This window comes from Rhinatrema bivittatum, chromosome 4 (genome assembly GCF_901001135.1).
Source record: "Rhinatrema bivittatum chromosome 4, aRhiBiv1.1, whole genome shotgun sequence".
NCBI lineage: Eukaryota > Metazoa > Chordata > Amphibia > Gymnophiona > Rhinatrematidae > Rhinatrema > Rhinatrema bivittatum.
The window spans coordinates 68,000,655-68,016,753 of NC_042618.1; the positions used below are offsets into that span (position 1 = coordinate 68,000,655).

Consider the following 16,099-nt stretch of genomic DNA (forward strand, 5'->3'; position numbering starts at 1 on the left):
CGCAGGTCGCGCTCGAGGCGGCGCTGCTGATGCAATGGGCGGAGCGTCATCTCGTCCGGCTAGCGGCCTCGCACGTCGCCGGTGTGGACAACGTCCAGGCGGACTTCCTCAGTCGTCAACTGCTGGACCCGGAGAGTGGTCTCTCTCCGACAAAGCAATGCAACTTCTCATCCATCGGTGGGGGGCCCCCCACTTGGATCTGATGGCGTCCGCTCTCAACGCCAAGGCTCCACGCTTCTTCAGTCGCCGGAGAGAGCGCGGAGGGAGTGGATGCCCTGGTCCTCCCGTGGCCGCCATATCTTTCTTTTCCACCATGGCCCCTGGTGGGCAGGATGCTCCGCAGAATAGAAAGCCATCAGGGGACCGTGGTTTTCGTCACCCCAGAATGGCCCAGGCGACCCTGGTTTGCGGACCTGCTACAGCTGGTGATCGACAGGCCAATCAGGCTGGGGCACCTCCCCCAGCTCCTACATCAGGGCCCGGTATTTTTCGAGCAGGCAGAATTCTTCTGTCTTGCAGCCTGGCTTTTGAGAGGCGCCGCCTCCGGCGTCGGGGCTACCTGGAGGCGGTAGTATCCACGCTATTGCGGGCACGAAAGACATCGGCCTATGTTCGAGTCTGGAAGGTGTTCAAGCTGTGGTGTACCAGCCAGGCCACGAGACCCGCTAAGGCTTCTGTACCTCAGATCCTTCAGTTTCTACAGGCGGGGGTGGAAAAAGGGCTCACCTATAATTCACTACGGGTTCAGGTGGCCGCCCTTGGTTCGCTGTTGAGCGATGGGGGCTCTCTTCTACAGCATCCTGACATTGCTCGTTTTCTCAAGGGTGTCAAGCATATGCGTCCTCCGTTACGGGACCCTTGTCCCTCCTGGAGTCTTAACCTTGTGCTTTGCTCCCTGTCGGGACCACCGTTCGAGCCGCTGCGCAACGATAAAGGATCTCACTCTCAAGACTGTATTTCTTGTGACCATCTGTTCCGCTCGACGCATCTCGGAGATGCAGGCTCTGTTGTGTAGAGAGCCCTATCTCCGTTTCTCCGACTCTGGAGTTTCGCTTCGCACCGTTCCCTCCTTCCTTCCGAAGGTGGTTTCTGCATTCCATGTGAACCAGACGGTGGAGTTGCTGTCCTTCTCTTCCTCAGAGCCGAAGTCTCTCCGTCTCTTGAATGTCAAGCGCACTCTGCGCCTCTATCTGGAGGCTACAAATGAGTTCCGAACCTCTGACCATCTCTTTGTACTCTGGGCCGGTCCTAAGAAGGGGTCTCAGGCCTCGAAGACTACCATTGCCAGATGGCTGAAGGCCGGCATTGCTGCTTCTTACATTGGGGCGGGTTGGACTCCCCCACCCGGAATCGTAGCGCATTCTACACGTTCTCAGGCGGCTTCCTGGGCGGAGGTTCGCTCGGTATCCTCGCAGGAAATTTGTAGGGCAGCCACCTGGAAATCGTTACACACGTTCTCGAGGCACTATCATCTGCACCTCGCCTCTTCGGTCTCTGGACACTTTGGCGAGCAGGTTCTCCGAGCAGGCCTCGCAGGACCCCACCCGATTTAGGGAAGCTTGGGTACATCCCACTGTCTGGACTGATCCAGGTACGTACAGGGAAAAGAAAATTATTATTTACCTGCTAATTTTCGTTCCTGTAGTACCATGGATCAGTCCAGACGCCCACCGCGTTTGGGTTCTTGATCCTGCTCAGCTCTGCGCTGCTTCTTGCTCGCAGTGTTCTGTGTCTTCACAGTTGTTTCTTTTCGCTGTTTTTCACAGCTCCCTACAAGTTGGTAGGATGTTTGCAGTTACTTGTTGCGGTTACAATTGTTTTCATTATCTGTTTCCACAAACTTGATCCTTCGGGGGTCTCTACTCGGGCTTTGATATACTCGATACTGAACTCCTGCAGAGGGGGTAGTAGTATATATGGATACGCCCCCTCAAAGCTTGTGCTGACTCCATCTGCTGGATTGGGGACATAACCCACTGTCTGGACTGATCCATGGTACTACAGGAACGAAAATTAGCAGGTAAATAATAATTTTCTTATTTGATTAATAATTTTTGTAGTTACAGTAGGACTGCCACAGAGTGGAACCAGCCTCAAGCTGGGAACATCCAGAGTGACCAAGATTCAAAAACTAACAGTGATGCTGATGCTATTGAGGGAGATGAAATGGAATCAGAGGAAATGCGAACAATGCAAAAGCAAAGTAAGTTGCAGTTATGGACATTTGTCTTAGATTTATCACATCTTACCATAATGTTTTCTACATGCAGTAAGAACTATTTCAGTGTGTAAAACATCTGTGTATAATAAAATGAAGTAAAATATTTTCTTGGTGATGAAGCCATTCTTTAGTTTTGTATTAAAGGATTGGTCTGCCTTTCAATGAGAGTGGGGCTGTTATGTATATTAGGGACTATTTTGTATTGATTTGTTGTGTTTTTATTGTATTTATCTGCGATGTAAACCACGTTGGGTTCATATTAGTGAAGTAAGATGGTATAAAAGTGTACTTTTACCTGCAGTTAGAGAAGGTGTTCTTGGGGGCGGGGTTGGGACAGGGTTTGGAATATGCACATACTTCTGAAAATTCAAAAGTATTGCCCATAGTTTTTGCTGTGAAAAGTACCTGCACAAATTAGCAGCTGCGTATGTCTGGGTAATTTTCAAAGTGAAAGTATAAGCATACTTTCTCTGTGAAAACTAGTGCAATGCCTGCGAGTATCTGCAGACTTTGCACGTATATGGAGAGTCCCCAAAGTGGAGAAAATTTGGCAAATGGTGCAAGAAAATGTAGAGAACCTTCAGAGGAACTACAAAGATAATTTGGGAACTCCTGTTTCATGGAGTTGAATGAGAGCTGTTAATATGTTCATGCGGCAATTTTTGGTTTTTGAGCCTTCCTCCCAGGGGGGGTTTTGGTTCCTAGTAGGTTCTTCCCTGTTTGACTGAGGTGGACAAGCTGGAGGTTGGTGACCTTTAGTGTACTCTGTCCTTGTGCCCATGGGGTGTAAATCTGGGGATCCCCTTCACAAGACTACTGAGGTGGCTGCAGGCTCAGGGTATTTTTTCTTCTGTGGCAGTCTTTTTTTGGAGCCTCTGTTTTCCAGCCTTGTGGGAAGTTTAATAAAGTTAAAAAAAAAAAAAAAGTCAAAGGCAGTAGCACAGGTCTGCTGTGCAGGCGAATTCCTCCTCATATTGGTGGCTGGGGTTCTTGGGGGGGGGGGGGGGGTTGGCTGCGCTTACTGTTCTGGTGCTCTGAGGTAGCTTTCCCTGCGATAGCGATGGGCCACGGGTCAGCATGCCATGCATGCGGCTCAGCAAGTTTGCAGCTCAATAGAGTTGGGTTCTGCTCCGGCTGTTCGGTGGGTGATGAGGGCTCATCTGATGGCTGGGTATGCCAATCTCAAACAAATAGGTATTAAAGAAACTGTGCTAAAATGGTTTAAATCTTTCATGTCTGAAAGACCTCAAAGAATTACCATTGGAAATCATAAATCCAACTGGTACTCCACCAAAACTGGAGTGCCCCAGGGATCCGCACTCTCAGCTCTTCTTTTTAACATTTACCTTCTTCCATTATGCCATCTCCTAGCAGGTCTCAACGTATCCTAGCAGGTGTCAACGTATCGTTCAAAATTCCTGGACACAAACTTTTTCACTTTTGCATTTATATCTCACTTCAATAAAAATATGGATGTCGCACAATAGATTTAAATACTTCAAAAACAGAATTAATCTTCTTATCTGTTCCTGATTCCATATTTCAACCTCCACATAATTTCATTTTTGATGAATATCCAAAGCTATAAAATCTCATGCAAAAACCTTAGGAACCATCATTGACTCTAAATTATCCATGACTTGGAACATATCAACATTAGTTAAAAAAAAATAAATAAATAAATAAAAAATCATTTTTCAAGCTTAATATGTAAAAAATTGAAACCACTACTGTTTTCAACTGATTTCTGATCGGTAGTTCAGGCATTAATTCTATCAAGTCTAGACTACTGCAACACACTGTATTTAGGTTTGCCCAATACTACCATTCGACAATTACAACTCATCCAAAACTCGACAGCTCATATTCTATATAACTTAACACGCAGAGATCATATGTCGCCAATTCTACGACAGCTGCATTGACTTCCTATATCTTACCATATCTCCTATAAAATTATCACGATAATACACAATCTATTATATAACGCAGATTCTGAATGGCTTTACTCTTTACTTAGGATATATAAGCCTTCAAGACAATTATGTTCCATGGACAAATTCATATTAGAAGTTCCTTCGATAAAAAATGCAAGACTGGATATGACACGAGAACGGGCTTTTTCAGTCGCAGGCCCCCGTCTATGGAACTCTATTCCAGAAAATATCAGATTAATACAAAATATAGGAGAATTAAAAAAAAACCCTAAAAACTTATCTATTTAAGTGTGCTTACAATTCAGTTAACTGATTAAACTGTTGTATACACCCAATCGGTTTTATATATCAACAGTTAATACCGGTCTTTCTACAATTGCAGCTACACGCCAATTCTTGATTGAAATGTTTGTATCAATAATCGGTTTTACACGTTAAATATTTCTTAGGTCATGAAGAAACTAGTTTGTTAGAATTTTATTCTGTTAGGGTACTAACTATTAATTTTATCGCATTAGATATGAATGACTGTAATACTGTTCGTTTTAAATAATGTATGTCTTTAGTGTAAACCGCCTAGACGGCCAGACCCTGACCATTTCGCGATGTATAAAATCTTTTAAAATAAAATAAAGAAATAAATAAGCAATGGAGGGCCCCCCGCTCCTGCAGCGCTTTGTGATTTGCACCGGGGTGAAGATCCCTTTCCACTCAGCACAGGAACAGTGGCCATTTTGAATTCGCTTTCAGAGGGGAATGTTCCTCTGTGGTTGTCCCCAGCATGTTCAGGCTCAGAGGAGGATATGGGGGGCTCGGAGAGGGAAGAGGTTCTCATGCTGCCTGTCCCTGGTTCCTCTCCTGCTTGAGCTGGGGCCTCAAAGCCATTTTCGGCTGAGTTTGTGTTACTGCTAAAAGAGGCTTATTTGGCCAAGCAGCAGGCAGAGTATTCTGGTATGGATTCTCTGTCCCAGCCGTCAGAGGGGCGTGGTGTGGGGCCCAAGCCGGATAGTTCCATTAGAAAGCACGTTTCCCCTGTCCAGAGATTGTTGGTTACTCCTTTGGGATCAGGACCAGGTGGGGAAGAGTCGGAGAATTCTGAGGATGCCCCAGTGGGGGCAGGGGAACCTCCTGGCCATGACTTGCCAGTAGATCCGGTGGGAGGAGGTATGGGTCAAGGGGATGATCTAGAAAGTATCCTGGTCCCCAAGGGGGATGACCTGAAGGTAGTGTGTCTTTTTAGGAAGGAGGAACTAGGTCTTTCCAATTCTTCATGCTATTCAGGTGCTTGGGGGTCATAATTCCTCAGGAGGATTCTGATTTGGAGGGTGTGGATCCGGTCCTGGATGGGCTGTGGGGGTCCCCCGACAGCCTTCCCATATCACAAGTCAGTGAAGAAGCTGGTTGAGAGGGAGTGCGGAACTCCCGATTCAGGCTTAAAGGTGGGAAGGGCCATGACGAAGCTCTATCTATTGCCTGAGCAGACGCTGGACTTTTTGCCCTTCCTAAGGTCGATGCTGCAGTTTCAGCAGTTACTAAGATGACTATCCTAATGGTAGGATCCGCAGTGTTGAAGGATGTGCAGGATTTTAAATTAGAAGTGCATCTCGAGGATTTTCAAGGTTTCGGCCCTGAGTTTGTGAGCTGCTATTTGTACTAGTTTTATGCAGCATGCTTGTCTGTACTGGGTGCAGCAGATGCAAGAAAGTCTGCCGAAGTGAGGAGATGAGGCGAACAGAGCTGAGTGTGTTGAGGCGGTGGTAGCTTACGGTGCAAATGCTCTGTATGACTTGGTTCGAACGTTGTCTCAGATTATGTTGTCTGAGGTTTCCGCCAGACGATTGCTCTGGTTGCGTAACTGGTTGACGGATGTAGCCTCAAGTCTCAGGTACACTGCCTTTTAAGGGTTGGCTGTTGTTTGGTGAGGACCTGGATCAGTTGATGCAGACTCTAGGTGACAATAAAGTCCTCAGTTTGCCATAAGATAAGCCTAAGGGCAAGAAATTTTTTCAGGTTTGTTCCCATTTTTGAGACATTAGGAGGTCTTGTCCGGCAAGGGCAACACCAGGCCCACAAAAGCAGTTTTCTTTTCGGGGCCAATCCTTGGGTCAGTACTTTCGGGGTGCCCGGAGAACGTTCCAGGGTGCTGCCATTGGTAGCGCAACTGATGTTAAGTCCTCGCAATGAAGCGAGTCTGGTCCACTCCGTCATTCCTATTATAGGGGGTCACCTGGCGCAGTTTTACGAGGAGTGGGCCAAGATTACTCAGGACCAGTGGATTCTCGGTGTGGTAAGAGACTGCTACACTTTAGAATTTGCTCGTCCCATCTGCAACTTGTTTCTAGTTTCCCCTTGTGGCTCCTTAAATAAACAGGTGGCAGTTCGGGAGACACTGGACCATCTGCGAAAGCTGGGGGCAGTGATTCTGGTTCCCCGTAAGGAGCTAGGCATGGGAAGATATTCCATTTACTTCGTGGTTCCAAAGAAGGAGGGTACTTTCCAGCCAGTTCTTGATTTGATAAAGGTAAATGCAGCGCTCAAGGTACCGTGTTGCCATATGAAGACCCTAAGGTTGGTGATAGTGGCAGTTCCAAGGGAGAGTTTCTGGTGTCTCTGGATCTAATAGAAGATTATCTGTACATTCCCATTCATTCAGACTCGCAGCGTTTTCTGCAGTTCATGATTCTAGGTCAGCATTTTCAGTTTCAGGCCCTTCCTTTCGGGTTGACCATGGCACCATGCACCTTCACCAAAGTGATGGTGGTGGCGGCAGCGACTTTGCATCAGGAACGTGTTCTGGTGCATCCTTATCTGGACAGCTGACTTATCAGGGCAAAGTCGGAGAGTCTTTGTTGCCAGTTGGTTCAGAAGGTTCTCTGTATTTTCCAGTCACTCAGCTGGGCAGTGAATTTGGTGAAGAGTCACTTGCAGCTGTTGCAGTCCCTGGAGTATCTGGGAGCTCGATTTAACACTCTAAACGGCAAGGGGTACCTCACTGGCAAGCGTGTTCAGAAGCTGCAGGGGCAGATTCGACGCTTGTTAGGGTTACCAATGCCCAAAGTCTGAGATTATTTGCAAGTTCTGGGCTCTAAGGCTTCAACCCTGGAATTGGTGCCATGGGTGTTTGCTCATATGAGACCCTTACAGAATGCTCTTTTGGCACGGTGGAACCCAGTCTCGGACAAGTTTCATTTTCCTTTGCCATTCGAGGGTGTCGCACGGGAGAGTCTGGCAGGTCCAGGTGGCAGCTCTGGTTTGTTTTTGAGGCAAAATAGAGGGTTCTACTATTTCGGCTCATCCGATGTGGCTCGGTTCCTCCGGGAAATAAAGAATTCACATCCTGGAATCTTAATCTTGTCCTCAGAGGTTTGTGTGATGCTCTGTTTGAATTGCTCAGAAGGACTACTCTTAAGGTCTTGACTCTTAAGGTCATTTTTCTGGTAGCCATATGTTCAACTAGGAGAACATCTGAGTTGCAGGCTTTATCTTGCCATGATCCATTCCTTCAGATTGAGGACTCAGGGGTATTGTTGAGGTCAGTACCTTCCTTTTTACCTAAAGTGGTATTGGCGTTTCATGTAAATAAGACAGTGGAGCTTCCAGGTTTTCCTGAGATGGATGCTTGTGCTCCTCATGCAAGGGAACTCAAGTTGTTAGGTGTGAGGAGAGCGTTGTTGAGATATCTCAAGGTAACTAATGATTTCAGAAGGTCGGATCACCTCTTTGTTCTGTGGAGCAGTCCGAACAGAGGTTTGAAGGCATCTAAGACGACTATTGCATGGTGGCTTAAGGAGACTATCGGATCCACTTACATTACTAAGGATTGTCCAGTTCCTGAGGGCTTGCGTGCTCATTCTACGCATTCTCAGGTGGCCTTGTGGGTGGAGGCTCAGCTAGTTTCAACTCAGGAGATTTGCAGGGCAGCGACTTGGAAGTCGCTAAATACCTTTGCAAGGCACTGTCATCTGGATGTGGGAGATACAGGGTCCCCACCTTTTGGCAAAAGTGTTCTGCATGTGGACTCTCCAGATCCCACCCTGAGTAGGGAGCTTTGGTACATCCCAGGACTGATCTGGGTACGTACAAGGAAAGGAAAATTGGTTCTTACCTACTAAATTTCATTCCTGTAGTACCATAGATCAGTCCAGATCCTGCCCAATCTGTAGAGGGGAGAGTTGTCCATTCATTCTGATTTTATAGTATGGAATACAGGCTTGTTTTAAAAAAAAAAAAAATTTTATTTTTTTTTTTTTTTGCTGCTTGGTTTTTGGCTTGGGTACAGATTAATACTGAGGAACTGGAGGTGGCACACGTGTTTAAGTAGTAGTGTCAATAAAACTTTGTCTCCATCTGCTAGCAGGGAGGTAAAACCCAGGAGTCTGGACCGATATGTGGTGGTACAGGAATGAAAATTAGCAGGTAAGAACCAATTTTCTTTTCACCACTTGTATATAGTTGCTTTTTTTTTTTTTCTCAGAGCAACAAAACTAAAGTTGGCAAGGCTGAACATTTTAGTGCAAAAATGGAACCTATTTGCTCTGAATGCTTCAAGATAGCTTTTGAGCCATTAGGTTTTGTATTATCATTTTTTTTTCTTTTCACTATTTTTCATTGTAATGTGTTCAACAAGAAGCATAAGAGAAATAAAAACTGATTTATCCAGGTCTTTTAAGGAAAATCTTTTAAGAACTATTCCACATTTTATACCAAGAATTAATTTGTCATTTCATGTTAATCAGGAGATATCATTGCCAGCAATATGCCCAGAGCTAAAAACTGTGTATACCGATCCAATCTGGGAATTTTAAAAGTGGATTTATATATACTTTGTACCCTTAACTTTAGCCATTCACAGGCTACTGAAAATTACCCTCCCAAAGCAGAGTTGTTGCATTTCAGCCTTAGAGGAAGATTTGTTTAAATAGGGTACTTTGCATTGTTCACATGGAGACCAATATATTTCCACAAATTGTTATACAGGTATATATTCTGTTGACAAACAGGGCTGAATTAGCCATGACATGTAGTGATGTCATCAGACTGTTCCAAATGGACCCATCTCTGAGCTCAGTATTTATTTTATTTATTTATTTTAAAGTTTTTATATACCACTAATATGATTAAATTAATCCATCTAAGCAGTTTACAATAGAACATACATAAAACTTAAATTATATAAAAGTAAAAAACATCAAATAAGCAGTGGTTAAAAGAGTTGTACATAAAAAGTTAGATAAAATAGTGGGATCATATAAAATGCCAACTTGGTAAAAAGTTGTTTTTATTGTTGGTATTTCAAGAATACGTTTGTCCATTGAACGTAGTTGACGTAAAAGTTCAATTAACATGTGCAGTGGTTCCTGCACACATGCTACCTTGTGAGCCCCCTCAGTCTGATTTTGTGTAAGCTTCTGCATAGATTTGTGACCCTCCATTGATGATCATTTTTTCTGTATTTTTCCATAACTCTTTTGCTTCATTGTAATTCTTTTTTCTGCTGCCTCAGCAGCCCCTAAACAGCACTTAAGTGGTTCCCTTAAAAAAAAAAAAAATTCAATTGATAGAGTTGTTGTTCTGAGATGTCTGGAAAGAGGCCCAAGAAGAAGCAAGTCTTGTATCTAAGGGTGCTGGATGTCGATCACCAGTGTCTATGATGTCTGTTACATGCCGAACTGCTATAAGTGTAGTAGGACGGTCTCCCAGGGCACAGCAATCATGAACCTGGAAAATGCAAGATCTCCGAAGGGAACTCAAGAAATGTGCTCATGAGTTCAGTCATTGGAGCTGCTCCTACTCATGGAAGGGGGATCTTCGAGCTCTCGCCACATGGAATTGAGCAAGGACTCCTCTGATCACCGCTCCACGGTGAAAGTTCCCTCTTTCTCTTCAGTCAATCTAGTCCAGACAAGTGGGTTATGAACACCAGCTAGCAGATGGAGACAGTGATCACTAGGCTCACTGATGTCACTCTTTTATATCAGGGGTGGGCAAACGTTTTTCTGCTGAAGCCACATTACAAGTTCTTGTCCACAAAGGGGGCTGGAGGGGTCCCCCCACTTAGAACTCTTCAAAAAGAGTTTTGAACGGGAGGGGGGCGGACGACTCTACGTGTGCAAAGGCAACACTGCAATTCTTACAGAAGTCGCTAGAATAGCAATATACCTCATTTTGGAAAAACAAAACTTGCTGGAAGAGTATAGATTCCTACACAGACTCTTCACCTTTGTGACAGACCCTCACCAAACACAGAATAAGTGCTCACAAATTAGAAATAGAAACAAACTGAAAGAGCAACTTTGAAAAGCCTGACTATACATGCAGTGTAACACTTCACAGAAATACATTTCCATCTGTACTGAGTAACACACAGATATCAGAGAAGCATATTCCAAACATTAAATTGAAAATAAAATTACTTTTATTTTTTCACGTTTGTTGTTTGGACATTTTATTTTTCTAATTGGGTTGGTTGCAGCCTCTTTCCTCCTTTTCCAAGGTCCCCTATCCATTTTTCATTTTCTTTCTTCACTTCCTTCTCTACATCTACCTCCAACATTGATCTTTCCCTTTCAGTCTCTCTTCATTTTTATTTTCTGCCTCTGTCTTCTCCCCCTCTCATTCTCCCCCTTACCTAGCTTTTCATCTCACTCTCATCCCCTTCTCCTATTCCCCTGTTTTTCACTCACTCCATAGTATACCATTTCCACTCTGTACTCATCCAATCTTAGCCTTTAACTACTTTCCTCTGCCTCATCCCATCATTAAGCTCAGTAACTTCTATCACTCATACCCCTTTTTTCAGACTCACCCTCTACCCAGGCATCTCCTCAGCTTCATTTTCACCCTTTCACAGACCCATCCCTTTCCATTGATTTTCCACTCCCTCTCCAGCCCTTCAGGTCCTTTAATTATATCGCAACCCATCCCCACCAATTAGCCCTTTCTTAGCGTTTAGACAAGTGAATCCAGAACCAGTGGGTTATGCATCTCTACCAGCAGATGGAGACAAAGCAAAGCTGACCTCAAGGTGTATATATATCCCTGCAGTGACATCAGCCCACCAGTATTCTCCATCTCCAGCAAATGGTGGATGATCATCTCCCTACTGGAGATAGCTTAGAAAAAAATTTTTCAAAATAACTTCCCGTTCTCCTGTGATGATTCCTTATGGTTCCTCCCTCAGTTGAGAATTCCTGAGGTGATTTTATTTGAATCCTTCCCTCAGATAAGTGCCTTGGTCCAGTAGCTGGTTTTTCAGCCAGTGTGGACTTAGTTGTAAAAAAAAAAAAAAAAAGCTGAAAGGCAAGTGATTGCGGCAGTGATGGTCCTTACCCTCTCCCCCCGCAGCCAGAGACCGATCTTGTACTCAGCCAAGATGGGCTGAGCTCAAATAAAGGGGTAATTTAAAAAAAAAAAAAAGGGTGAGGAAGGGGAATTAATAAGGGATTCCTCTTCCCCCTCTGTCTCCTTGCCCAGAGCGCCGATCCGACGGTCATTCCTGAGTCCAGGGGAGTTTAGGGAACATGGGCAGCTTGGCGAGCTGAGCAGCCTTTTTTGGCTAGGCCCTGCTCTTATGCTTGTCTTGTTTGCCACATGGTAGGCCATGGCGGCGTTTTGCATGTTTTTCTGGGCGCAAGACTGCCCTCTTAAGTTCTGTTGGTTCGTGCTTGTGCACTCGGCTGTGCATCCAGGTTGTGTGCCCAGATTAGGCACCTAGTTAGGCATCTGGTAGGGCACAAAGTAACGCCTACGGGCACCCAGTTGTGCGCGCACATACATGCCCGCACATATTTGTGCACACTATCTGAACATCCAGATGAGAGCTCAGTTTGTGCACTTATCATGGCACAGTGTTGAGCGCCTAAATTTAAAAAAAAAAAAAAAAAAACAACTCAGCTGAGTGCACTATTATCAGATAGGGTGTATTGACAGAATGGCGCCCATTGCAAAAAAAGCCTAAGTGCCTTGCCTTATGTGTTGCTTGTCTTATTCGGGCATCTCAACCTGGCGTTCCCTCTAACTTGTCAGCACTGTTTGGAGGCTCAGGAAGAATTGCCTCTGATTTTACTAAACCCACAGGATAGGAGAATTGAGGCCATCTTTAAGCAGGCTTTTGAAGCAATGGCAATGAATTTGCAAATAGTTTCCTGTTGTTCCCTGGTGGCTTGTTCTTGTTTACTGCTCTCTCAGGAAATTGATGAATCTGGAGTGAATCCCAGGGCAGTGATGGAACCAGCATCTGGCTTTTTGGCAGATGCGGGCTGCGATTTGATCCACACTTCAGCCAGAGGGATGGCATCGGAAATAGTGGCTAGGCATCAGCTATGGCTGAGAAATTGTTCAGCCGATACAACCTTGAAATCTAACCTTACGAAATTGCCTTACGAAATTGCCCTTTATAGGTTTGCTCTTGTTTGGGAGTGAGCTGGAGAAAATGGCCAACAAGTGGGGAGAGTCCCAGGTTCCTCAATTACCAGAGGATAAGAAACAGGCACCGCGCTCCTTCATCATGAGAGGTCATACTAGGGAGTTCAGATGTTTTCGACCCTACAGAGGAACAGCTTTTCAGAGGACTCAAACTTTGGGTAGGTCTCAGTCCTTTCGTCCCAGGCAACCTTGACAGGGAGCATGCTCGGGTAGTGGAGCACCCTGAGCCTCCCATTGAAGGTATGCCTATCCACCCCAGGAAGGAGATGGTTGCCTCTGTCTTTTATTGGAGTTGGGTCGAGATCACATCAGATCAGTGGATTCTGAAGGTGATAAGAGATGGCTATGCACTGGAGTTTTGCCGTGTTCCTTGGGTTGTGTTCATGGTGTCTCCCTGCAACTCTCTGCAGAAGACAGGCAGTGGAATGTACATTGTCAAGACTCCTCAGCCTGCGGGCTGTGGTTCCAGGGCACACATCTCAAGAAGATACGAGCCAATAATCCATTTATTTCGTTGTGCCCAAGAAGGAGGGCTCTTTTTGTCCCATCCTGGATGTCAAAGGGGTCAGCCATCATTTGCATGTAACTTGTTTTTGCATGGAAACCTTGCGTTTTGTGATAATGGCAGTACAGTCAGGGGAGTTCCTGATGTCTCTGGATTTGTCTGTGGCATACCTGCATATTCCCATCCGGCTAGAGCATCAATGATTTCTGCATTTCGTAGTTTTGGGCATCATTATCTGTTTTGAGCTCTATCTTTTGGTTTGGCCACCTCACACTTTTTACTAGGTTATGGTGGTGGTAGCAGCGGTGGCAGAGTTGAGAGAGGATGGGATCCTGGTTTACCTGTACTTGGACGACTGGCTAATTCGGGCCAAGAGTCTAGAAGAGTCTCCAGGTCTTGCGCAAAGTGATCTTGTTGCAGGAGCTAGGTTGGGTGATGAACCTGACCAAGAGCAATCTTCAGCCATCACAGTCACTAGAGTATCTCGGTGTTCAGTTCAACATGAAACAGGGCAGGGTCTTCCTTCCGAATGGCCGTATTCAGAAGGTAATGGTGCAGGTGCATCTGACGAACACAATATGCCCGACCATGTGGTCCTATCTACAGGTGTTTGGCTTGATGGCAGTGACCCTGGAGATGGGACCATGGACAAGGGGGCATATGCGTCCTCTTCAGTGCACTCTGCTGTCTCTTTGGAACCCACAGTTTCAAGACTATTCTATTCGACCTCACCTGCCGATGGAGGTCTGCACTCAACTGCAATGGTGATTAAAAGTGGTTCATTTAAGAAAGGGGGTTTCTATAAGATCACCGGACTGGCTAGTACTCACAATAGATGCGAGCCTCCAGGGATGGAGAGCTCACTGTCAGGAGCTGACAGCACAAGGGTGCTGGAGTCAGAAGAGTCTCTCTGAAACATCAATTGGCTTGAAGCCCATGTTGGGATTGACCTGCTCTTACTAGAGGAAAGAAAATTATCAGGTAAGTAGTAATTTCTCCTTATTCCCTCCCTTCTCCTCTGAGAGTCTTCTACCTCACTAAAGCTTGCTAAACTCTGAAATGAGTGAGGGCCTCACAAGGCAGCACATGTGAATGAACTACTGCACATATTCTGTAAGATGGTAACTTTAAAACGAGTGCATGAGTACACACATGCAGGTATTTTAAATCATCCATGCAAGTGCCTGTGTACTATTTAAAATACACATAGTGCTTGTATGTGCACGCCTAACATGCTGAAGGCATGGGATTTAAATTCCATATTTATGCATTTATGCTCCGCCCTAGAACGCCCCTGATATGCCCTAACTCTGCTCCCTCTACCGCGTGTTGGGTTGCTCGCGCATATACACACGTAATTAGGCCATTTAAGAATATCAGTTGCTCATACTCGGACCAGATACTCAGTTTATGGACCCTTAAATGCAAGCAACACTTTTTTTTTTAATTTACCCTTAAGCTTTTACTGAGCTCTGAGAGATGAGTCTGTTCAGGCAACATCGGATGACATCATCCATGTTTCATGGCTATTCATCCTGCTGTCTACAGAGAACCTATTTACAGGTAAGCAAACTTACGATTTCAACAGACCTCTATAATGAAATTGTAAACCACTTAGTAGGTATTCGATTTAATGGGATACTAAGTATTTTTTGAGTAAAAAAAAATGTTAATTTGAACTATTTGCTTGGGCAAAACTCAGCAGTTTTTTAATGAAGAAGTAAAAGTCATTTCAGGAAGAATTAATTTGAGTAAATGAACAGTAAATTACATTTTTAGTTTTGATAAGTGGTATTAATATGTATATTTATGACTCATGTATTTTTCTGAAGGGCTTAATCCACTCAGTAAAAGTGCAAGCTCACCAGAAACGCCTTCTATCAGATCTGGTAAGTAATGCAGAATAAATGGATTTGGAGTCAAGAAATTAGTTTTAAAGCTGATGTAGCAAAGGCTGTATCAACGAATAGCTTAAACGGTAATTTTGAAATGTGTGTGTGCCAGTGGCGTAGCCAGAATTGATTTTTTGGGTGGGCACAAGGTTAACATGGGTGGGCTGTAGGCATGCAGGTCTACTAGTTGTTTTTTTACTGATAAATAATGCCAAATTATGCAGCATAGCATTCACATCTACGCCTAAGTATGAGGTTTACTTAATGATACAAACATAATTCACGGTGATTTGTGGTACTTTAGCCTTCTTATTATTACGATTTTATACACGGCTCCTACCTGTCCATAAATTTTGAGAGAGCGGTTGTGTTGCTTATATTTAAATTGCTAACATCTCAAAATATAGATATATATTTTTACCTTTGTTGTCTGATCTTTGTATTTTTCTAATCAGTTGGTCCTGGTCTCTTTTTCCCATTTTTTCCCTTATAGCTCATTTCCTAATTCCTTTTCAGTGTCTTTCTTCTATTACTGTCTTCTTCCCTTCCACACACACACACACACACACACACACACACACACACGCACGCTTTCTCTCACAGACTCCCTCTCACACACTCAAGCTCTCACTCTCATATGCTCTCCCCCCCCCCCCCCCCACAAGCTCACATTCAAGTTCTCACTTTCTCACCCCTCCCCAGGCTTATATTCTTATGCACACACAGACGCACATCCAGGCACCCATTCTCACCCACACACATAAACCCAGACTCCCATTCTCACCCACAAACCCATGCTCCCAGTCTCACCCACACATATTCAAGCTCCCATTCTCATCCATACATATACACATTTAAGGTACTATTCTCACCCACACATACACACATTCAAGCACCCATTCTTATCCACATATTCAAGCTTCCATTCTCACCCACCCACACAAACCCAGGCTCTCATTCTCACCCATATATACACACATTCAAGCTCCCATTCTCACCCACCCACAAACCCAGGCTCCCATTCTCAACCACACATACACACATTCGAGCTCCCATTCACCCACATATTCAAGCTTCCATTCTCACCCACATACACACCCAGGCTCCAGTTTTCACCCAC

General features: G+C 44.7%; 1 protein-coding gene across 1 annotated transcript in view; it reads left to right on the plus strand.

Annotated features, from left to right (window-relative positions):
* Positions 1-16,099, plus strand: part of WDHD1 (WD repeat and HMG-box DNA binding protein 1) — a 247,833-nt gene that overhangs the window by 219,703 nt on the left and 12,031 nt on the right. Inside the window, exons 20-21 of the mRNA XM_029597432.1 lie at positions 2,061-2,203; positions 14,920-14,976. Coding sequence (XP_029453292.1) covers positions 2,061-2,203; positions 14,920-14,976 — 200 coding nt within the window. The remainder of the gene's footprint in view (positions 1-2,060; positions 2,204-14,919; positions 14,977-16,099) is intronic.